This window comes from Phodopus roborovskii, unplaced genomic scaffold (assembly GCF_943737965.1).
Source record: "Phodopus roborovskii unplaced genomic scaffold, PHOROB, whole genome shotgun sequence".
Lineage (NCBI taxonomy): Eukaryota > Metazoa > Chordata > Mammalia > Rodentia > Cricetidae > Phodopus > Phodopus roborovskii.
Window position 1 is genome coordinate 36,356,461 of NW_026126433.1, and position 24,653 is coordinate 36,381,113.

The 24,653-nt window shown below is 44.1% G+C and overlaps 1 protein-coding gene across 1 annotated transcript; it reads right to left on the minus strand.

The window, feature by feature from the left end:
• Positions 1-3,015: 3,015 nt before the first annotated feature.
• On the minus strand, positions 3,016-23,940 carry Tbx19 (T-box transcription factor 19). Its single transcript, XM_051186181.1, has 8 exons — positions 23,567-23,940; positions 16,635-16,899; positions 15,184-15,318; positions 11,889-11,950; positions 10,515-10,576; positions 8,383-8,571; positions 5,155-5,290; positions 3,016-4,271 (listed from the first exon to the last, which is right to left on the minus strand). The coding sequence occupies exons 1-8, from the start codon at positions 23,767-23,769 to the stop codon at positions 3,977-3,979; spliced, it is 1,347 nt and encodes a 448-aa protein (XP_051042138.1). The 5' UTR covers positions 23,770-23,940; the 3' UTR covers positions 3,016-3,976.
• Positions 23,941-24,653: the final 713 nt, after the last annotated feature.

Genomic DNA, 24,653 nt, shown 5'->3' on the forward strand with positions numbered 1-24,653 from the left:
AACAAAGTGTGGTTCCCTCCAGTAAGGGCTGTCTTATTTCCTAGGTTTTATTCACATACAGAAATGGTGCCCAGGAAATGGGCCCGTGGCTGCTCTAGCAAAGGCAATGAAGAGTAAATTTGATTGCTTAAGCTTCAACACCTTGATTGACTTAAGTGGCACCTGGGTGGTTGGCAACGCACACTTCTGGGTGTGTCCATGAGGATTTCCAGGTGACTGGCATGTGGCATAGTCACTGGGGATTTGGGGATGCTCACACTGAATGTGGACAGTGCCAAGGACTAGGAAAGATGGTCCCAGAGTGTCTTCAGCCCAAGAAGAATAAGAGCAGCCTTGGATTCCTCAGGTACTGAGTGCAAGGAAGGGAATCACTTCTTGGAGACCCCAAAGGCTTGTTAGGATGAAGGGCAGACATTCACCTTGGGTCCAGAACAGCCATAGTGACCAGGCTGGCAGTGAAGCCCAATAAGACTGGGCACCAACAATAAAACTTTGCCTGTCTTCACAAGTATTTTCAATTTTATCTTGTTTATAATAAATATCAAACTGAGGCTCCATTTCTTTTCTTCTTTGGAAATAGCCCTCTGTGTTCTGAGGAGCCCCAAACAGCCTGTACCACAGATAGGACTGTGGTACAAACACAGAAATCCCGATCTAGCCAGCCATCTCTGCTTGGAAGGGTGGAGCTGAGTGGAGTGTGGCAATCCTCAGCAGAGACATGTGGTGTCCCAGATGTGCAAGGGTAATTTTATGTGCCCTTTAGCCTGTTGTTATCCGCCCAGCTTTTTTCCAGTCTTAGTATAAAGTGACAGGCAGCCTTTACTGAGACTTCCGTCAATGGCTAAGCTGATGGAAACAATGTCCTCTCACCTTCTACCTACACACAACTTCCTTCAAGTTCAAGGGATACCCACTGAGTGACAGGAAGGAAGCCATAGTGCCCTATGGCACTTGGCTCCCACACAGGGTGCAGAGGTTGGTGGTGATAGGCTGACTTACTCAGGGAGGGAAAAGTTGGTGAAGTCTCACAAATCCAAATACAAGACAGAAAAGAACAGAACAGAGCAAAATAGAACCTACTATTTAGCTTGAAGAATTATGTAATTCTTTCTATTTAGGTGGGAATTCATCTCCTCAGTTTCATGTGACAGGCCTGAAAACCGGATGTGGTGCCATCTTTGTTTTATAATTATCTGGGTAAAAACACGTGAGTGAGAAAGAGGTATACAGCCTCAAATGTTCATTTAACATATCAGAAATCATTTATTAAACCAGCCTCAATAAATACTATTGTTCTTGCCAAATGCAAATTGTCCCTTGACTAGTTAGAGAAAACACCAGAAGGTCAATGGTTCTGGCTGGCTAGATAACTGCAAGGAGATCCTAAATGCAGAAGCAATTATCACTTGGATACATATATGAATCATCTCAGACTCCAACCTGAGCATCCCATAACACTGATGAGGTATGATCACCTCCAACTTGGCTGCTGTACACTTTATTGCTCTACCAAGCATCAGAACCACTGAAACACAGTGAATGGAAAATAAAAAGAATGCAGGTTATTTGTGTCTTGCTGTTTGGAGCCACTGGACCATATGCTTGGTTTTCTTTAGGTTGGGAGGTATGAGAAAGGTGAAGCCAAAGACAGGCTTTCATGCTTTAATAATATATACATGCAGACAGATATACAGACATGAACACATCCAACAGTTGGCACACAAGGTGCTGTTACAGCAACTTGGGGACAAGGACTTCATCAGGAACTGGAAGTGGCTGACACTCAAAGCTCTGACAGAATGAGCTATGTGACCACAGTTTGTTGTTGTTGTTTTGTTTTGTTTTTTCCAGGCAGGGTTTCCCTGTGTATCCCTGGCTGTTCTGGAACTAGTTCTGTAGACCAGGTTGGTCTCAAACTCACAAAGATGCCCCTGTCCCTGCATCCTGAGAGTTGAGATTAAAAGTGTATGCCACCACTGCCCAGCTTTATGGCCACTTTTTAAAAACTTACCAAAATAACACCTAGCAGAGAAGCTAATGTTTTAAGGCCTTAATAATGTCTTATGGTGTCACAGAGACACTGGGGACCTGGGCACTGCCATGGGGACATGATGATGGAGCACACTTTCAGAGAACAGTCACATGAGTGCATGACTTAGTCATTCACATCAATTAGTGGCCCAGAGCTCTAGCCAGGCAACCCCAACTGGAGTAAAACAGCCTCCCAGGATACCATGTAGCTGAAGGACTAGTGTTTCCAGAGATAGAAGGTATTGTTTTTCTTAAAGGAACCTCAATTAACCACGTTATGAGGCTTTTCATTATAGAGAAAGCCAAGGACCCCATAATACTATACTTGGCACTCTCAGCCTTAGAGTGGAGGGGGCTCAGCTGATGGAGTAGTGGTGGGATCACTGGGCTCTGCTGTGGTGGAGCTTCAGGCCTCCTCTGTCTGTGCAGTCTGGTGATGATATGCAGAGAACTCAACACTCAGGTCTGGAAGGCTGGCTTCTACACTTAGGAACATAGCCAACAGTGGGTAAGAAAAGGAAAGATGAAGGAAGCCATATTTTCATCATTGACTACAGCAATGACCTTGATTGGGGTAGAAGCTGAAAGTCATGAGCAGAGGACCTGAATAATCCCCATTCTCTTTCTCTATTTGAAATAGTAGTTTCCTGTCTGGCTCTTCAACCACTTCCCAGTATTCCTGAAGTGTAGATTCTGAATGTCAACCCAAAGCTTCTATTCCCACAGATATTGGACATACCCAGGCATCTACATTCCTATAAAAAGCTCCAGGGGATCCCTAACAAGTTCACTCATTCCCATGTATCACTGCAGTCCCCAAATTGGTTGTGCCTCAGATGAGGGGCACTGACAAACCAACATGTTCCTGGCTTCTACACTGACTTGCTACTGCGTCACAGGCTAGTGTCAGAGTTCTCCCTCCCAGTCAACTCCATGCAGTCCTTTTGGCAAACACATACTTCACACCACTTCAACTCAGCAAATGTTTATTGGGCACCTATGGTAGTCAAGGCACAATACCAGGGGCTATGGGCACAATGACAGGAAGGCTGGGTCTTACCCTCAGGAGGTTTACAGTCAATGAGGAAGCAAATACACTCACAGAAATATAAGGTGGAACGTGGTGAGCTCTGTGCTTGAGGTAAAGATGGTGGAAAAGCAGGGACAGAGAAAGACAAACATCACCAGTCCTGGCCAAGTAGGAACTGGAGAGAGGGTTATTTCAGGCACAGAGGAGGGTAATCGCAGCAGTGTTCAGAGGAGGGAAAGACGCCTGCTTGACTGGTGCTAAAAGGTCAGCGGAAGGAGTTAAGGCTGGAGATATAGAGGAAGGCCGAATGGTAAAGGTTGTGCTTAGAATATGACATCATCTGAAGTCTCATCCTGTAGGAAATGGGGAGCCACTGATTATGAGCTAGGGAAGGAGTCAACCTCACTTCCTCAATTCTAGACACGCTTCTACGATCAACACAAGATTGACTTTAACATTAGTGTCCTGTGGTTAACTCTATAGACTCACGTCTCAGGGGTCATAGCAGAAGCTAGCTCAGATCTGATGGCCACACATGCTTCCCAAGGCTGCCCAAAGCTAAGAAGCAGCAGCCTCGTTAGGTAAAACTAGAGCTTGCCTCACCATCCTGCAACACCTTCAGAGAAAAGGAAGCAAGGGGTAGGGCACAAAGGAAAAAGCCAACTTCACAACCTAAGCATGGTGGGGGTTAGCTCAGAGAAAGCAAGGAGCCAAGCGAAATAATAGAGATGCAAGTAATAAAATCTACATCACCCAAACTAAGCCACTTTTTGGAAGGCCTTTTGACATTACCATGCAGCCCTCCAGCCCTCTGGGTGAAGAGACCCTGCAGCCCAACTCACTGGAATCAGCAGGTGCAGTTGCTATGGACCTACACAGACAGTACTCTGTTGATAGAGGCTCCTAGGAACCTACCTAACTATCCAATGAAGAGGGGGAATGGCGCCCTCCTCCCCCTGAGCCACCCCAGCCTGGGAAGGGATGTGAGGCCACAGCTGTCCAGGTGGATACAGCAATGCTGGTCAGTGAAGGTTCTCCAAGGACCTCCACCCCAGCAGAAGTGTTTGCTTGGGTGGGGAGCACAGAGGAAGGTGAAGTGACTGCAGGGTTCCCAAGGAGAAATGTTCCTGGGGTGCTGGTGTGCACCTCTGAGCTTGATGCCACAGGACCCCCACCTCCATTGCTGATGGTCCACAGGCATGGATAGGGACTGCAGAGACAGAGAGACAGGAATTGGTGATACTTCAGCAAAGAGATGCTACCAACAAACACATAGACATTTCCAGGACCACTTGAGAGTGAGAGACAGGGCCATGAGGGGCAGTGATGAGAGGGGGGCTTCAGGCAACGACTGGGTCTCTAGTCTCTACTTCTGTAGAAAATCCAAGAGACTCAGTGAGATACAGTAAATAAGAAAAAAAAAATGGGCTGGATTCTGCTGCTGGCCCTGCTAGTAACAACTTCCTCAATCTCAAACAGCTTTCACCGGTCTGAGACCCTTGCAACTGTCTAAGGTAGTTAAGGCCATGAAAGGAGGGTTCTTCTACTGTAGGAGCTGTGGTATGGCCTCCTCCTGGCCACAGCAGGCAATGTGATAGATAGGACTAGCAGGACGCTGCCTCCAGAAGCCCTTGCTGTCACTCCTTTACCACTTATTAGCTCTGTGACCTTGGTCAAATTACTCAGAATCCCATTTTCGATAGCCTCAAAAAATGAAAAAACAATTATGCACAGCTCAGAAATTGTTATAGAGACTAAATTAAAAGGCCAATATGTGATGCCAAGCATGCAGCATTCTGTAACTATCTTCTTTATCCTTTTAGCCCTGGGCCTCACCTCTCAACTCTGCTCCCCAGTACAAAGCCTGGAGAGACAGACAAGTCTCTTCATCATCTCAACCCATAAAACACTGTATCCATAATAAAGAGCTTATTGAAATAGGGACTTCCCTATCACCCTTTCCCCAACTGCAAAAGAGCTTTCATTTCCTATGAACTTAGACCAATACATCCTGGAAGCAGTGCACACAAGTCCTGGGAGATACAGGAAGCCTCCAAGTCTCACTATGAGCAAGTTCCTGGCATTGGTCTTACCTGGGCCCTGGATTGATTGGCCCATTGGTGTGGGGTACAGACAGGATGCTGGCATGGGGTGTGGAGGACAAGGAAGTCCAGCTGTCAGGTCCCGAGAAAACTTGCAGATTATTGCTTGAGCTTTCTATCAAATTCACTTTGGGGAAATAACAACATTTCACTTGACAGAACACAGAAACACAATGACCAGTGACATCATCTCATGGCAAAATATAACTGCAGCTTATGCTACAGGAACCAACAGTGTGTTGGTAACTTCTGGGGAAAACAGACAAAATAGGAAGATGTTTGTGGTTATTGAATGTCAACTACAGACCAGATGCCACCTTCCCAGAGACATCACCAACATCACTTTGTAGACAAGGCTGCACTGTGTGGTGCAGATCTGCCTGACTCCCTTCCTTCATTTACTACCCTTCAAGAATGGACCATTACAGCATCCCTCAAACAAAGTCCAAAGGATGCCAAAGCCCAGAAGGGATTTCTGAGGTTCCGGCTTTCATTCTCCTTAGAGAATGAAATCCCAGAAATTTGAACTTCTAAAGAGAAGTGTCTTTCCACAGGAACAAAGCAGTGCTCAGCTTCACCTCCATTTAGATTACAGAATCATTGGCTGTGACGTAGACACAGAGGGTGGGATGGAGGCTGCCAGGGATGGGGAGTTGCGGGAAGGCATGCAGGTACAAGTCAGTGCAGAAAGCAGGCACACAGCATATGAACTAGAATTGATGCTGTATGGTGGGCTAAGGTATAGCTCAATTAGCAGAGTGCTTATCTAGTGTGCATAAAGCCCAAGATTTGATCCCTAGCACTGCATAAACAGGACATGAGGGTACACCCCTGTAATCCCAGCACTTGACAGAGGAGGCAGGACCAGAAGCCTTGGCTACTACTTCAAGGCCATCCTAGGCTATGTGAAACACTGTCTCAAAATAAACAATAATAATAATAATAATGTATTATACCCTGAGAATCTCCTCTCTCTCTGTCTGTCTCTCTCAAAGTTTTTCTGTAGTCCTATCTTGAAAGTCACTCTGTAGACCAGGCTGGCCTTGAACTCAAAGATCAGCTTGCCTCTGCCTCCCAAGAGCTGGAATTAAAGGTGTGTACCACCACTGCCTGGTTCAAATCTATTTCAGATTTTAAATTGATGTTGATTTCCCTGATCATAGTAACAATTTTACTGCATGTGTGTATGTCAATATATTACTGTATACCTAAATGTATGTATTTTTATGAGAAAAGAAAGAATACTGTCTTCTACAGCTTTGAACCTTCATGTGCAGGAATAGTGTATGGGAAAGTGAATGCATGAAGAAGGAATGACAGCGGGAGGAAGTTCCTACTGACAGCCCTGGTACTAGGGTTTGAATGTGCCTCCCAAAGTTCATGCAGTACGAACTTAATCCCCTGTGCAACCGTGTTGATAAGTACTCTGAGAATTCTCACGACTAGTAACACCATTACTATGGAAGTGAATTCTTTATTTAAAAAAAAAAATGGAAAAAAAAAATAAAAAAAAAATGGATGAATGTAGCTCCTTTCCTGTTCTCCTCCATGCTGTAACACAACAAGAAAGGTCATTGCCCTGGTCTTGGACTAGTCAGCTTCCCTTGTGAGGGAATAAATTCACAAATACACTACTTCAGATGATCTGTCCTGGCAGCATAACACAAAATCAGGCCTGGGGCATGCTGCTGCTTTTCACAGCTAGCACCTTGGTCTCAGCGTCTTCCACATTCTGTTTCATGGCTGGCACTTGCAACCTCTTAGTCTCAGCTCTTACATCTACCGACAGTACCCATACTCCACATTCTGTCCAGATCTATTCCCCAGGTAGCCAGGCTCTTTTCCCCTTCTGTGTCTGCACACACAGCACTTCCTCCCACACGCTTCCTGAATCTCGGCCAGAGCTGCCCTTCACTCCTGCACACTCCCGCTTCCAGCCCCCTCTAGGCATCCTTTTCTGCATCCTTTTCTATGTTTTCTTCATTCCCACAGTACAGTGGTCTATGTGTTTTATAGATTGCCTCTCAAACTTCAGTGTGCTTACAAGCACCCCAGTACCTTGTCAAAATGCACACTCTGGTCCAGGAGTAGAACCTGAGACACTAGAGAGCTAACAAGTTCCCAGGTGATGCCGCAGCTGTGAGACCCACATTAGACCACTAGTCCCTGTATTATGATGAATTCTTGATGTGTCTTTGTAGCTCCTACAGGTGGGGAGGCTGGGTCTTAATCACCTTCCTAAAAGAGGGCTTGGAAGAGAGATCTGGGTGTTGAGCCCAAGAAAGGACCTAGAAAGCAAAGTGAGACATTGCCAGTCTCCAGTGTCATGAAGCCACATGGTCTCCACACCTGACAACAGTATTAGGCTTCCAGGAACAGATCATCGATGACCAGGAAACCTTCTGCAAATGCAGAGATCAGGTGTCACTGAGGGAGGGAAGCGGCATCTCCTGAGGCATGAACTTCGCTCATCTGTTGTATGTAGTATTGGTCATTAATGTTAGGTCAGGGACTCCATAGTGGTAAGGTATCTGACCATTTTGCTCATGTGCCTAAAGCAGAACCTGGCATATAATTGGTCCTCAGTAACTACTTGGTGCATGAATAATCAAAATTTGCTTTCATCCCCTTCTTTTTTATTTCTTTCTTTCTTTCTTTCTTTTTTTTTTTAACAAATCCAAATGCAGAGAAGGTTTGAGCATGCACAAGGCCAATGTAGACAAGACAATGGTCAATAAGGAAAAATGACAATACTGATTTTAAAATTAGGCTGGAAAGTTACAGAAGTTGAGTCTACATGATTCCAACTCAATCAAAGGCTTGTACAGACTGGACTGTAACTCCCCAGAGACTGTCTGACAATTCTCCTGCACTGGGCCCAGAAGAACAAGGAGATGAGTCTCAGACCCCATGACTTGACTTAGAGTCAGACATCAGCCTAAAACTATCAGTACACCAGGACCCTGAGTTGAGCCTTTCATACCAAGCCCAGCACTTGCCTACTATGCATGTGCCCTGGGATCAATTCCACACACACAAAAGGTGAGGAGACTAAACTCTGCTTTCAAATATTAGTTCACAAAATAATACGTACATATGCATGCATTATATGTATGTGTGTGCTATATATGAAAGGGATTCCATCTCCAGGTACTTCTTTTTAGTATCTGTGTGCCCCTAAGGTACATGCCCAAGGGTTTAATTAGCAGAGCCACACACCTGAGGGAGAATGGTTTCTATGCATGTACGCAGAAGGGTAGGGAGCCTGCCGATGTCCTCGGAGGCCAGGGTAGTGCTCACAGCCATGGTGGGTGTGGGGAGCAGGCAGAGGCAAAGGTGTAGCATACTGGTAATTGCTGTTTCCTGCTGTGCACATGCCATCCGGATTGGAAAAGATCCAGCCTCCCACTAGAAGATACAAGAAGAAAATGCAGAGACTTCTACAATGAAATCACATGGCCAAAGTTGTTCTGGCGTAATTAAAGGAAACATCAGATGTGCGTGTAACTCACTGATTGTAGATACTAGGGCTCTTTAATGTGGTTACACAGGAATCGTGAAGGTCCCTTTCTTTCCTACCCAGTGGGACAATGATGTCTTCCAGCAGAAGCCTACAAACAGGACTCTGAGAGCACATAAAATGAGGGGCTAATTCTGCACAGCAAACCTTTTGCTCAAAGTCCCAGGGCACCTTTCACAAACACTTCATAGAGATGGTTGGTGAAGATTCTGACCAGAATGCCCTACTTTAAGTGGGTTTCTAGGCAAAACTGAGACTTAGCAACGTGAGCCCTGAAAGCAAGAATCCATCTCAGCTGAGATGACAAGTGGACGCTAGACTGGGCCACAGCTGCTCCTTAGCACAGTGGCTGAGGCTCATCACCTGGATCTCAGCAACGTGAGAATGGACTTGGCTTGGGCTGGAGAGGTGGCTCAGAAGCTAAGAGCAATGACTACTCTTCCAGAGGTCTTGAGTTCAATTCCCAGCAATCACATGGTGCTTCACAACCCCCTAAAATAGGACCTGATGCCCACTTCTGGCCTGCAGGTACTCATGCAGAGAATTCATATACATAAAATACAAATACAATATGAGAGCTTAAAATGTTTACATATAAGTAAACATAGTTTGCAAGCATCATCCCCAATCCCTTTGACCTCTTCATTAGCTCCACCTGGTGTTAGAGAGCTCAAAATAGCCCACCCCAAGTCTTTAGCGTGTTCTGAAATGACTCTTTAGGGGCCTTTCACACGGGAACAGCTCTAAAAACTGTCCTTGTGGGGAGATCCTGATATGTAAAGAAGTCAGCAGCAGTGCACAGGCCTTCCCTGGGGCTCTCCTTACTGACCTTCTCTGCCCAAAAGGCTCACAAGACCTCAACTCACAGGACCTCACAGATTCGTCAACAGGCTATCACCTGTGCAAGCAACCTCCAGAATGCAACTGCTTACTCCACTCATCCTTCCACAGAGAGTACCATCATCACCCCACCCACAGAAGCCTGGAGGCTCTCTCTGTAACGCAGCATACTATTTAAGCTTCAACCATGTAGCCCTTACCTCGTGTCTCAGATTTTCTGTATGCCTCTCATATTATTGCATGTTTATAATTTATATACTTGTATTTATCAGATACTTTAGAGGACATTTAAAACTTCTCTACATTGATTCATAGACTCAGGATTCACTCATTTACTAGGCAAAACCAAGGCAGAGCTCCCCCCAACTTAGTTTGCACCATGATAGCTACACCTCAAGATATTTGCTGAGAACATTACAGCTCATGAATATTGAGAAGGTGTGGGTCTACACTGACCCTAACTTAAACAAGAAAGTATTGACTAAAGGCACTTTAGAAGGCTTTCCTACTGGCTTCTCTGCAGGACTCTGCTAACACATTTCCATAGAAGATGCCTTGCAGTTTGGGGCTAGGAGGGGGTGAAGACTTTCAAAGTTTTCACATGACAGCAAGAATCATTCTCATCAACCCACTAGCATCTGAACTAAAGAGTGTGTCAACCAGAACATGGCCCACTGAATCAACTACGAAGGGCTCCCAAGAGAAGGTAAGCCTAGATTCCTGTTATGGAGCTCTTATATATTACAGTTAGAGCATATGGAATTGATTACTTCTATTCAAGGGCCCTTTCAAGTTTGCTTGGGCCTCTTCAGCCTGGCCTATCTCTAGAAACTCTGGAGAAGGCATACACTTGGCTCAGGTTGAAGAAATAACCTATGGGGTCTGGATTTGGACTAGGCCTTACACAGTCATGACAGTAAAATGAGCACTAAGGGAGATGGCACCCTGTGTGACCCCCACATCCCTCCCACATACTGTCCACTCCACTCACAGTGAGAGTAAGTCACATGCTGACTCTCAGAGACAGCCTCTGGAATGTCCTTTAGGTGGTTTCTGAAAGAATAATGAAAGTCACAGTCTGTTACAGTCCATCATAGCATGCATACAATTCTCTGCAGAGATTCCTGTTATCTGAAAAACTTATATAAGTATCTCATCTACATCATCAAAATATTCCCAAATATTAAACAGAATAGATTCCTGTGGCATAGCATTAAAAAATGCTGTCCATCAACCCATGGCCTTTAAAGGGGAAAAGAAAGACTAGATGTTAAAAAAAAAAATCAGTGAAAGCCAGGCAGGGTGGAATATGCCTCCACCGTACATAGTAAAGGCAGAGGCTGGCCAATCTCTGTGAGTTCGAGGCCAGCCTGGTCTACAGAGCTAATTCCAGGACAGTCAGGGCTACGTAGAGAAACCTGTCTCGAAAATAAACAAATCAGTAACAAAAATTGAAACTTGGTCAGTACAGTGAGGTCACCTTTGAAGTGACCTCACTGTACTTCAAGAATCAATAGAAACAGGAATGGTTTATGCTACTCTTTCATTTTATCCTTCCATGGAAAAAAAAGGTGGGAAGTTGGCAAAACACCCCCAGAAACTGGTAGATCACCATTCATGCCCCAGAACGTCTCTAACTCTTCTCCTCACCATTGAGAAATAGCTTCTCATGGTTTTACACTTTCCTTGCACTAAAGATACCTTTAAAAAAATTGAAAGCTAGTTAGTGGTATACACCTGTAACCCCACTACTCCGGAGGCAGAGGCAGCAAGATGGAGACTTCAAGGACATAAAGGGATCCTATCTGAAGAAAAGGTGGGAATTATTAGAGCCATATTCATGGGTGGGAGATGATAGCTTGTCTAGCATGTGCAAAGTTCTAGTACCACATAAAGCATGGTGGTACATGCTTATAACCCCAAGCACATGCCAAATGGAGGCAGGAAGATCAGAAATTCAAGATCATCCTCAGATACCCAGCAAGTTCAAGGCCAGCCTGGTCTGCCTGAGATCATGTCTCAAAAATTAAATTACAATACCATGCATATTCTTCAAAGGTTGGGAAAATGCAAAGAAAATTATTTAAAACCCAAACCACATTTTTATGTGGTTTTGTTACCTTCAATAAATCCACAGTACAACAAGGCAGATAAAATACTGGCAGTTGCAGGCTCCCCTGGACTATAGGAGCTGCTATAGGAGGAACAGTTGTGATTTAGTTGGGATTTTGTTGAGTTTGTTCAGCACTAAAATGAGCATTGCAGCATATATCTAACAAAGGCAATTCAAGCTCAAGCTCTGCTCAAAAAGCTCTGTGTTTGCAGAATTCAGTTCACAAGATCTTTCTGAAATCCTTCTACTCACCTTTCCTTGGCATCCAAGAAGGCCTTGGCAAAAGGGTTGTACTTGATTTTGAGAGCTGTTATCTTGCATTTGCAACGACAAGAAGAGTTATTTTTTAAAAAAAAAAAAAAAAAAAAAAGTGCATTGCAGACAGGCCCCCGGTCTCCCCCTGTGAACTTCGGTAAAGTCCCTCTTTCCTGTGCTCCTCCCTTCCCGTGTCTCGTTTACTACTGCACTGACTTGCACTGTAAGACAAAAATAGCAACCGATAAGCAAAGTGAGCAAAGTGGGCATAGTGTTAGGGATTAGTAAATCCCCGTAGTGCTAACCTACCAGTCCTCCTTTTCATTCCTTTTTCAATTTTATCTAAGAATCGCTGAGCCCCTAGCATAAACAATCTCCTTTCTATCACACAGTAGGAGTGTAGCACAGGCGTGATTCCCATCTCACTTACTATATACAGTTCAGCATCAAGTTCCTTGTCCTCATGGAATCACTTACCCACAAGGCCATGTTAATGCAAACACATCATCCATTCCCATCCACTGTCACTCTACATCATCAAAATACATTTAATAAGAGAACAGGACAGATTCCTGTGGCATGTGTGTGTTATGCATATATGTTTTTCATATGTGTTAATATGTAGCTTTTACAATGAAAGGGAACTATTAGATAGTTATAAAGATAAGTGAAAATGTGAAACTTTTCAGCTCTGATTCCGCATTCTCTCTCATCAGACATACACAAAGACAGCCAGAGACAGTCAGAGCTAGAGACAGAGCTGGAAGCAGAAAATGTCTGTCTTTATCTCCCACCAACTAATATATAAGTGCCTTGAGAATGATGCTCATATCTGTTTTGTTCATTGTAGTGTTTTCCGCATCTACGATAGAAGCCAGCATGTACTGAAGAAATAGCAAACAAAATATTGATGTCTGCAAGAGCCTATGACTCTGTGTGAAGGAGGAAAAGTAAAATAAATGTACAGCTCTTTCTAGAAAAGGGGAAGGGAGTGTAGGTCAGAAGCAGATGCCCTGGTATTTCTCTTGGCTTAAGCCTGGATAGGTTGGATGGGAAGTAAAGCTAGCACTGGGTACAAAGGAGATTTTTGGGCTCTCTCAGCCAGCCCCATACCTGTTCAACTCCCAGGGAAACTGGTTGAGCAGTGCTTAGATCCAGGGATGCATTCAAATTCAAGGAGTAGCTAAGTTGGGCTGGGGAATTTGCTAGAAGGGTAGTCATTGTCAGGCAGGTGGTTCAGAGAAAACTGTCCAGCACTTGTCAGGAAAAGTTTCTGAGCATCTCCCAAGTCAGTAACTAAATGGCAAGGGCCAGTGACTTAGAGCAAGCAACATGGAGATGGGCAGGGATCACTGCCTGGGCAGAGGAGCCAAGACATACAAAAGCCACACAGTTTCCCTTCAACACAGACTCCTCCCAGAGAGACATGGAGAAGAGAAGGCTAGCTGAGAGACTTCGGGAGTCATCTTGAAAGACAGCCCCAGGGGGAGGACTGTAGGAGTTTCTGCTCCTACTGGCCCTCAGCCAGGCTTCCATCAAAAGCCTGGGCTACTTTACAGAACCACAGCTACACTCTCTCTGCACACTTTCCCTAAGCTAGGCCGGAGACATCATTTTACCTACAGGAACAAAAATGCCAGTTTCCAACCTGATATCACAGGGCCCTTCGTAGGAGACAGAACATGGCAGATTCTACAAATCATCCCTGGCAATGCTAATCCTGGTGCCTGGCTCTGTTAAAGCTGCCACATGCAGGAATGTACATTAAAGAGCCAGAAGTTATCGATTTTGAAGATAATATTGCCAAGGGTGAAAGGGGCTGCTTCTGTGTGGGGGCTATCAATGAGATGCCCTTTTCAGGGGAAAGACTTGCACATTTATCAAAATCCTCAACATACAGTGCCTGTGCAGAACAAGCCTGTCTGTAGGTGTTCACTATTAAGCAAACTATGATAGATTACCCAGCAACATAATTTATAATAAAAAAAATAAAACAACTTCTGCTGGGAATAGGCTGCTCATATGAGTCATATACCTATATAATCAAATATTGGAATGGCTATAGGAAAAAGACATATGCCTGAATGTAATTTGATAGAAAGAGATCCACTATATACTATCAAGTTGTTTGAGGAAGGAAGGAAACTTAGAGCCAATGTTCACAAGACGAACCAATTTATGTAAAGAAACCTCTATATGAAATCTCTATGAAGAAATGCTCATCTATGTCACAGCAAGTGTGGGAGGAGCACACTTTTAAAGCTGGCCATTATAGCTGTCATAGAGAGTATGCTTCCAAAAGCAAAAGAAAATGTGTTTTTTTTCTTCCTTTTCATTATTGCCTTGCATACTCTGCTATCCATCCATTACATGGCTTTTGTTTTTAAATAAATCTGTACTAGCTTTCATGTTTAAGCTTAATAAAAAAGAATCTAATGCTTCCCAGTCCTTTCTGATGATTAGCCCTGGAGAATGGGACGGACTCAAAGCAGTTCACAGACAGCCCAGGTTTGGAATTCTCAGCACTCCATGTTCAAGTTACTAAGTAGGAAAAAACTGACAGGCAGAACAGATAGTGTCATAAAAACCTTAAGAGGATACGTATGTCAACCCCACAAGCTTGCTTCCAGAACAGAAAGGAGAAGTTGCCAACCACCCTACAGCAGACACATTGGCTTGCTACACTAAGAGACCCAAAACAAAGACTCCAGATTTCCAATATGACTCAGCAGTTTTATAATGATATACAAGTGTGTCCTGTCCACACCGGGAGAGGCTGCTTTAGTGGACTGCTGTTGTTCAAAGCTTGAGTGTGTCCCAAAGGCCCCTGTGTGAAGGCTTGGTGCCCCTGGGAACTGGTGGCACTGAGACATGCCCTTGAAGGGAATTTGGGAAGGTTTTTCTCCCCCTACAAAAATAAAGGGAGCACTTGGACTGTACTGAAGTCTCCAGAATGTTAAGACAAAGTAAAACTTTCTCTGCATTGTCCCCTTACCTATAGTAGTGAAAACAGCTGAATAGCAAGCACATGGATGGGCCTTTGGCAGACAAGCATGAGAGTCTCGGTACACACCTCCCTGTTCAGCTTTATCACTGATAAGAGTGTCTGAACCCTCAAAACTTAAATTCTGTTCAGTCTTGCTCACTGTCAGTAAAAAGACCCCCCCCCACCAATTCTGCCATGCACTTCCATAGAACCTTCACACACACACACACACACACACACACACACACACACACACACACGGGTTGGGGCACAAAGATGTGTGCACAGGCTCACACACTGGCTTACTTCCTCATTCTGATAGGCAGTCACAGCAATGAACTGGGTTTCAGGGAAGGAGCAATTCATGACCATTCGATGGGATCCTCCAACGCGCACTATGTGAACCTGGGGCTCATATTTATGCAGAGAATTCAGCATTATCTGTTGAATGGGAGGGGAAAAAAATTTTAAGTACAGCTAAGCCTGGCATATCATAGTTCATCAGCTAGCCAGCACCTTGGGTTCCTCCCAAGCTCAGCACCCACCCAACTAGGGACATACACATGAAGTTCTATGTAAAAATGAATGGGGAAATGTTCTACAGACAATCCCAGAAAGCATCACACTGACACCCACACTGGGATCAGAGGTGGACAGCCGGAGTTAAGTTTCCTCTATTCTACCCAAATCCAGGCCTTCATTTTCTTGCTTCCTTAGTGTTCAGCATGATAATATGTATTGCAATTGTCTAAATATGTATTTGTTTATACATGAAGAATCCCAGTGACAAAATGTTAACAGTGCTTACAAGGTAAGGAAATCTAATATCACAGGATTATACAAAATTTACTCTTCATGATTTAAATGAAAGGCTATTGAAAGCTTATGCTGCGAGATATATAGTGAGGCAGGAACAACCAACCTTCAAATTTGCATTTTAATAAAGAATATTCCAGCTAACACCAAGCCCAGGATTGTGTTACTTCTATCTCCTAAACTCTGGGCACTTATGTTCCCTGCCACTTAGCACAGAGAGACAGGAGAAGGCATAGGCTCAGCACAGACAAAGCAAAACCTGAGGGCTGGAGAGAGAAGCAAGCCTCGGCCCCCATGTCCCATCTCCAATGCCCCCAAACAGCCTGCATTTTATGAACTAACTAACAGCCTTGCCCAGGGACCTGGATTTGCAACCTGCCACCAAAATGGAAGGAAAAGCTCCACATCGTGTTTACCCTAATTGGAGATTTTTAAATAAAACCTTCCTTATTTAAGGTTTGTTTGGATTATTTTTTCTCCTGAAAAAAAAAAAAAAGCTGATTCAATATTCTATTGATAATTATCATAATGCCCAACCAGAAGAAGTAATTATTTCATTTGGGAGCAGCTTTTTATTAAGGCATTTGTCTACTGCCAACATGCCACTTACACCAAAAAAGGGGGGGGCAGTGGAGAGGAAAACAAAACCTTGGTACCCACAAACATCTCCCGCCCTGGGCCGGGTAAAAAGCACCACACACAAGACAAAAAACGGAAAAGAGCCCTGATGATTAAGTAAACTAGTGCACTCTCTCTCGTTCTCTTAACATCAGGAAGTCCATTAAAACCTGAAGCACCAATTAAGAGCTGTTTATTCCTGTTTACATTTGGACTCCAGGAAATAACGGGCTTCTGTGGGCAAAGAGGCTGCCGAGGACCCTCTAATTGCCTAAATGCACCCTTGATATTTCTTGATTGGTGTGTGGGGAGGCCACGCGTACCTGCCCGCCTCCATTGAGCTTGTTGGTCAGCTTCACTTTGCTGAAGGAGATGGGGGCTTTCATCCAGTGAGCCCCAAAGTTGGGGGAGTCGGGGTGAATGTAAACACAGCTGTGGCTAGATACCTCTGGCTTGCCTGCGGGTACCCATTCCCCATTGACGTACTTCCAGCGGTGACTGTCTGTCGGGACAAAGTCCAGCAGGAGGGAGTACATGGCATTGGGATCCAGTCCTGTAACGCTAATCTTCAGCACAGGGAACATCCGTCTGAAAAAAGTCACAGCCACAAAGGGACATTAGAGGATCCCTTCCCCTCCTTGCCCCAGAGACCTCTCACCCCTGAAAAGATCTTGCCATGGAATGATCTGGAAGGGAGGCCATATAGACAGCAGCTAAGGCCTCAGCCCTAATTCCACCAGAGTCTCTTGCTATTAATGCATTTGACATTGGAGTTTGACTATAAAACACTGGTCTGTATGTTACAATCTGCAGACCACAGTCTAGTCGTTTCATACAGAAGGACATACAGACAAATGTGTCCTCAGATGCCACATTCTCCCTAGCATCCTAATGCTATATAGACCTACCTTCCCCAGACTCACATGGAACCCTGCTTATGGATAAAGGTAATTAAGTGTGCATGGCTGCATGGGAAAGCAAGCAGGAAGGGGGATTTTGACTGAACAGTTAGAGTTCCTTTCCTACCGGACTTCTCAGAGCCTTCCCATACCCATGTACACCGTGAACACAGGGAGGAGTGTGAGACTGTGCACACCTTACCCCACCTGTCTTTGACCATTTCGTGGGGATCTCTGTTCAAGGCAAATGCTTCTTGATGTGTAGATATGAATTTGCTGGTCCTTTATCAACCCTCTAGAACAATGCCAATATTTGCATCTATCTAAATATCTGACCAGCTGACTTTAGCTTTGTTATTACCCACAAAGAGAAACCACATAGCCATCATCACTCAGTTCCCCCAGTTCTTTCTAGACTTCTAATTTCCAGGAGGAAAAGCCAAGGGAGTGGTTTATGCCGTCCAGGGGCAGAGTTGGTACTGCATGTTCTTCCAATGTCCAAAGTGACCCAAGGTAAGGTTCTAGAACAGCAGCAGGACTGGTCAGCTGGAGGTCATTTGTGAGTCTAAGAGAAGAGTGCCAAGATTTACCACATTCACCAAGTATTAGAATAAACACTCCATGAGAATCAACTCACTGAGTTCCTGAAACTTTATGAAGCTGCCCAGCTGTGACATGAGTTTCAACGAGACTAAGCATGTGCATCAGAAATAAAATGCCTAGGGGAAAAATGAATCTGATAATGTGTTCCTAACGCATATTCTTGGTTGAGAATCCCAAACCACTCCCCTCTTCGGGTCACCAGGAAGGCTAGTGATGTAGCATCCTCCCTGTTCTGCTTTCCTCTGCTTTTTTTCTTAGAAGCAATGGGAGAGGTTTTTCTCCAATATTTTCTCTTGACATCAGACTGAACCATTTCTTTTCTCTGTGTATTTAACATTTTCAATTATTTTAATAGTATTAACCCAGTATAGACAAGAGGAGCTGCTGAACACACAAATGTCATTTGCAAAGAAACATAAACGTGGAGATCACAGAAATGACAGAGAGATCCATAAACTCATTTTAATAGCTGAGAGGACAGCTTGTTCCCAGGAAGAATGATTGCAAGTGGTCTCTGTCTTCTGATTCCCTAAAGTGATACATTTGGGATTTGTTTGTTTATTTTCTTCTTCATTTACATTATTTAAAAAAACCACAAGAGTAGAGAGTGGTAACTCATTAATAGGGGCAGAAGAAAGGCAAGGAAATAGTTACACTTGCCAGGGAGAGGCAGGTGTGTCTCTATGAATTCAAAACCAGCCTGGTCTACACAGCGAGTTCCAGGTCAGCCAAGACAGCATAATTAGACCCTGTCTTATAAGAATAAAAAATTTTAAAAAGCCTAAGAGTGACAAGTAAGTTGTTGTTTTGTGAACTAAAGTTTAAAAGTACCGTGAGGATGTGTAGCATCTGTAGCACATTATTTTAAATAAGAACAAAATCTGCAAAGCATGTCTGTTCCCTCACCCTGAGCACAGAATGATGTAACTGCTCAAAATGACAGTGTGACATCAAACACTGCAAGTTGTTGTATAGTTCTCACTTACCACTAACAAGATAATTTAATGCAAGGTCATTTTCCAATGATAATAGTTACCATAGGCGCTCAGGGAATGCCATATGTTACACCCCATTTAAGTCTCCCCTCACTACAAGGAGGTGTTACACCCATTTTCCTACAGGGGTCCCAAGGTTCCAATAAGCCTACCAGCCCATAAGCCTTACCTGCTGGGGCAAAGAAACACCCCATAAGGTATTCCAATAGGTTTAAGAGCCCTCCCCCCTTAGTGTCTCTACTCTATTGTTTGAGGTCTCAATCACAAAGAAGAAAGCCATAATGGCATTTCTTCCTTCTTTCTAAATTCAGAAATACTTGATATTGCAAAGAAGCCATGACTGCGCAAATAGCCATCACCAGCCATCCTAACAGCACACAAGTAAGATGCCATCTCACACCCGCAAGGACAGCTACAGTAGAAAGGCAAGACAACAGAAAACGTCGGTGAGCATGGAGTGACAGGAGCCCCTCACAGTGCTGTGGAAGATTGAAACGGTGCAGTCACTTTGGAAAATGGTCTGTTGGCATTACTATTTAATCTTGCAATTCCACTCCTATGGTAAATTTCTGTTATCACAACGAAGAATAAAGAAATCTGTCAGCTTGCCAAAGACCTTAGAACCAAACTAGACTTCCCTCTTAGCCAAGTTCACCTCCTTCCACCTCATCTCCCCCTTCCCCTTCTTGCTTTGACCCACAGTGACCTTGATACATCTATGACCCTTAATCATCACTCATGGCAAGGTTTTGCTATCAGGGATGAAATCCATTTCTATTCAAAGTGATTTGTTTTGTTTTGTTTTGTTTTTTCGAGACGGTTTCTCTGTATTGCTTTGGAGCCTGTCCTGGAACTCTCTCTGTAGACCAGGCTGGCCTTGAACTCACAGAGATCTGTCTGCCTCCTGAGTGCTGGAACTAAAGGCATGCACCACCAATGCCCAGCCTCAAAGAGATATTTTTTTTCTTCCATTTTTCCCCTCAAAGCATGACTGACTAAGCACAGAGAGGGAAAGCATGACTAAGCACAGAGAGGTTGAGAGTCTTGAAGTTTAGAAACAGGTGAATCAGCCTCTAACTCACAGATTAACAGCACTTAATTCATCCTTGAAAGGGTCTCCTCAAAGAGAGAGAGGAGGTGCTAGAGAAAGAAAGAAAAGAAAATGTGACAACGTGAACAACTCATCCCCAAACACCATGCTTGATGAGCCATGGGTATTGAGTTTTAGCCACAAACATGGCTTTGATTTTGCTGTGAAGCTAGCTTTCCAGTTTTTAATTCACCAACAGGAATCTTAGGAGATAGCCCTGTGGAAGAGGCTAGCAGAAGTGAGGGGAGGGGAGAAACAGGTGGTTCAAGGCAACCCCCAGGAAGTCTTACTCAAAAACACTCTCTTCACTGTCCTCATTACACAGTAGCAGTCATCAGAAGCTCCCTGGAGCTGTCAGGGTTGAGGTGTGTGTGTGGGGGTGGGGTGGGGGGGAGTGGGTGGTGTGTGTGTGTGTTCATATGCATATATGTTATATAATCATGAAGCACATAGCACATGAATGTCAATTCATGAAAGTAAGCAGACATAACCTCAGCTGCAGTTGTCAATCACACATAAATCAGAGGGAAGGAACAGCAGCATCAGGTTGGAAGCAGATTATGCAGTTGCCTATGATCTGCTTCACGTGTGGTTGTAAAGTATGAGAAAATAATTCACGGGCTACCGGATATGGAGATGAACTGCCTGAGATGTAACCTTCGTTTTTCTCTCTCTTGTGCTGCCCTTACTGGGAACTGCTAGCAGGAGCTGAGCATCACTAGCATTCATGTGAGTGCACACATGCACACACATCTATGCACACTTATCAACAGATTCCAGCCCTGCATTCTCAGCTCTTATTTATGACATAAGCACCAGATATTTCAGAAAATGCTTCCAATTTCTTAAAATCAGTGCAAGGCAAATTTAACTAATTCAAAATTATTGAACTACATGAAATACAGTACTCACCTCTCAGAAGAAGATGTTTACAGGTAAAGAAAACAACTACATTGGGCCCAAGTTCACAGGCTACTGTCTCCGCTTCTCAGGAGCCGAGGCATGAGAGTTAAAAACTCAAGGCCAGCCTGGGATTCCAAGCAAGTCCAGGGTCAGCCTGGGCAACTTAGTGAGACCTTCAAAAGAGGGCTGGGGATACAGCGCAATAATGCATCACTTGGCTAGTATGTAGACACTCTCCAGTTATGGAAAGAAATAAAGAAGAAAGGAGGGAAAAAAGGAGGGAGGGTAAAATAAAGGAGGAACGAAGAAGAAAAAGAATAAAAAAGAAAAGGAGGATGGGGTGGAGAGATTTAATTCAATTGGAAATGAATTTTTTTTCTGCAACCTAACATACATTCCTAACTTTAATGGTGAAGGTAAAAGTGCAGACTGGCAGTGTTGTTCTTACTACTGTATCTGAAGGCTTATCAAACACAAATGGCTAAAAATGTGTAAGTTGTTGTTTAATTTGTAATGGGGAGAAAAGCAGAAGAGAAAAGGGAACCTTGGGAGCACACGTGCTCAAGGCTTAGCTCACTCGCCTAACTTAGCACTCTTGTCTAACTGGAGCTTCTAGAAAACTCAGTCAATCAGTGGTTCACAGGACTAGGCAGTAAAGCAAGCTTTCCTTGGAGAAGGGCCGTGCACCCAAATGCTGAGAAAGCAGTTTGGAGCCAGGAATTGGAGGAGACACAGGCCTGGACAGAGAAAAATGGGTAAAAAGGAGACAGGGGAGGGGATGGTGGGTGAGGGAAGGAAGAAGGAAATGATAAAATTGGAAAGCTGTGGTCCGTGGTAAGAACAATGAAGTCTACTAAAATCCTAATTGGAAAACCCAGAGAGAGCAAGAGCAGGTCCTGCGCAGGCTGGAGTGATAGTCACCACAGCAGTTCCTTACAAATTCATCTCCCCCTCCTCATCTACAGGGTAAACCATGCTTTCCACTTCCGGTGAAGTCTTGACCCTAAAGGCTCAGCGGACTCAGGATAATTTAAGAAAAAGATTGCAATCATAACTAAGAACCACTTTGGCTACAAGTGCACCGTTTTCACAAAGAAAAAAATTTCACATAATTAACAGGAATGACTTTAAATATAAATAATTTTAAACTTTAAATAGTGAAATAAATTTTACTGTGGTTTAAAAAAAGGTAAGAAACACTCTTTTCAAATGGCAAAGGTATATTGTGGTATAATTCACAAACAGCTTAATATCTCGGAGACTTCTATTGCCTTTACTAAAATACTTGAGCCATATTTTAATCTATTGGTTGCACTTATTTATATTGTAATAGAGGCCACTATGATGGCCAAATAATGGAATCTAGGTACTAGTATGATACACAATAATAAAGCACAATGTTCTACCCATAACCAGACACATTAAGTTTTCACAATGGAATCATCACTCATCTTTAGAAGAGACCAAAACTATTTAAGAACTTGGGGTAATTCTTTGAAGTTAAAATATTTCCTATCAAGAAAAGAAACACGTGAAATTAAATTTTCAAATATTCAAAGCAATAAAGTTTATAGTACACATATGAGGGTCTGTTTAGAAAGAAAAAAATGTCATTATCACACAAGATTGATAGCTTCACTACTGCTGTAATTGCAGCTTATAAAATGTACTTATTTACAGTACAACTTTGACTCAGAAAGCAGTTTACTGTCATGCAACAGCTCTCGGGTTCATAATTCTTCCAGCTGTACAAAGGAAAGCTCATTTTCCTTGCTGTGTCTTATCCAAAATTAGAAAGCTAAGACACCAGTAACTGAAGCATTTTACTCAAGGACAAAAGCCAGCCTGAAGTTGAGCTGGCTGCAACTTTTCTTATACGCAAAATTTCTCTCAAGGTGTCAGAATAAGAGTCCTGGCTCGACCAACCCTACTGCAGATATCCCTCCGTGTTTCAGACTTTTGTGCCCATGGGTACCAAAAGATACGGTGTGAGCACCATATCGGTGTCAGTGTGTCTGACAGTGAGTCTCTTTCAGAACACCTGCATCTCCTCTGCTAAGTCCAAAGCTGTTACTATTGCCTTAAAAGCTCCTGAACAAATTCAGCTTCACGGGATCTGAGAAGCACCAGCCGAGAGTAGTACCTTACTCCTCACTCTTTGCAGGGGGATAAAAGAAGAAAACTTCTCTTCCCCGAGACGGTATTACCGGTTCACACACTGTTACCATGCCACCTTTCACATAGTCACAAACACACAATCATAACTGAACACTCACCCTCAAGGAAGCAGGTGGATAGGCAACGTGGCTAAACCTGCCCTTCCAATCCCAATCTTCAACTAATCAAAATTGTCGGACAAGTTTGTTATGCTTAAGAGGAAACTGTCCAGTCTCCAAATAAAATCCACTTTCACACTATCTGAACAGGGCTTTGCTAGAGACAGCTCCAGGGTACACAGTCAGTCAAAAATAATACCAGTTTCTGACAGTTGAGTACACTTCCCCAGTACATGGGCATGCCCCCTGCATAGTAATTCCCATTTAATGTGTGGGTAAGACAGGTGGCTCCGTCTTCCACTGCCCTGATGATCTCAGAGAAATTAATTGAGTTGGCTGAGTGACAGCGAGCTGGGACTGTCTTTCTTTAAGGTGTTCGGCCAGAGCCTCGCGCCTCTGGATGAAGAGTGGCAGCTTCATCAGTACTAATTGAGTCTTACCTTCCTCTCCAACCCAAGACCAGCACAAGCACGATGCAGACAAACTCACCTGCCATTCTTGGTCACGATCATTTCATTAGTGACTTCCTTGAATCTCTGCCACAGTGGGGCATCCTCCAGGATGATCTGAAGTTGCTTCTCGGTAGGATCTCCCTTCTCCCTCCCCGCCTGAAGCTCACTCTCCACCACATTGAGCAGGCGGGACACAGTGCCTTCACCAGCCTTCTGCGTGCCCAGTTCACTCATGGCCATAGGCCCTCTCAAACTTTGCTGAGAGCCGTTCCCAGCTCCTTCCTCCCCTCACTTGCTAGCTTTTCGACCCCAGCTGGTCAGTGTCTGGGAGTAGAAGATGCCTTGGCTCTTGCTTAAGCTTCTAGTATGAGACCCCTGAAAGTCTCCAAATTATACCGCCAACCTGTTAAGCTTCAGTTGGGGAGCAGGGTGGAGGGGGAGAGGTGGAGAAGAAAAGGCCCTCTCTTAATTACTCACTGGGTCAGGTGGGAGTCAGCCTGGCTTTCCCATTGGCTGCCGTGCCTACAGTAGACGTTTAAGAAGAGTACTCCATCCAAATTATCAGGCTTTTATCTTGTTGTACCTGAAGAGGTCTAATCAGTGTATTGAGGACCATTTTCCTGTTAATTAAAATTATTCCAGGCCCAGACTGCAACAATCAGGCAAATCATGTCTGTGTATAAATTGTGGCATGTGGCACCTATAGAAAAGGAGGTGCGGTGAGGAAGCAATAAACTTGCTGCCTGGGTGACCTGCCCTGATGGAGTAATCTGTTGAACTCCCTGAGCCCTGCTTTAGCAACTTGGACTGGTGTGGAAACTCTGCAGAGAAGAGTGGTCTATGCTGAAGGTCGAGGGCTCTGTGCCAAGATACAAGACCTAAGCATAAAGGAAGCTTCTCCATGTGCCATGCTCAAGAAACTGAAGTCAGAAGGAAAGAAAAGAACTAAGGACCTCTCTCCCCTAGGGGCTCCTCTGGTCATCTGTCTCCTGGATGCTCCCACCCACAGTCACACTCTATTCAAAAGAACCTCAAAGGTCATTTTCATCTTCAACAAGCAAAAGAGCTTTGAATTTTGATCTTCCTCCCTAGAATCAAGAACCCTAATTCCTCTTATCTCCACT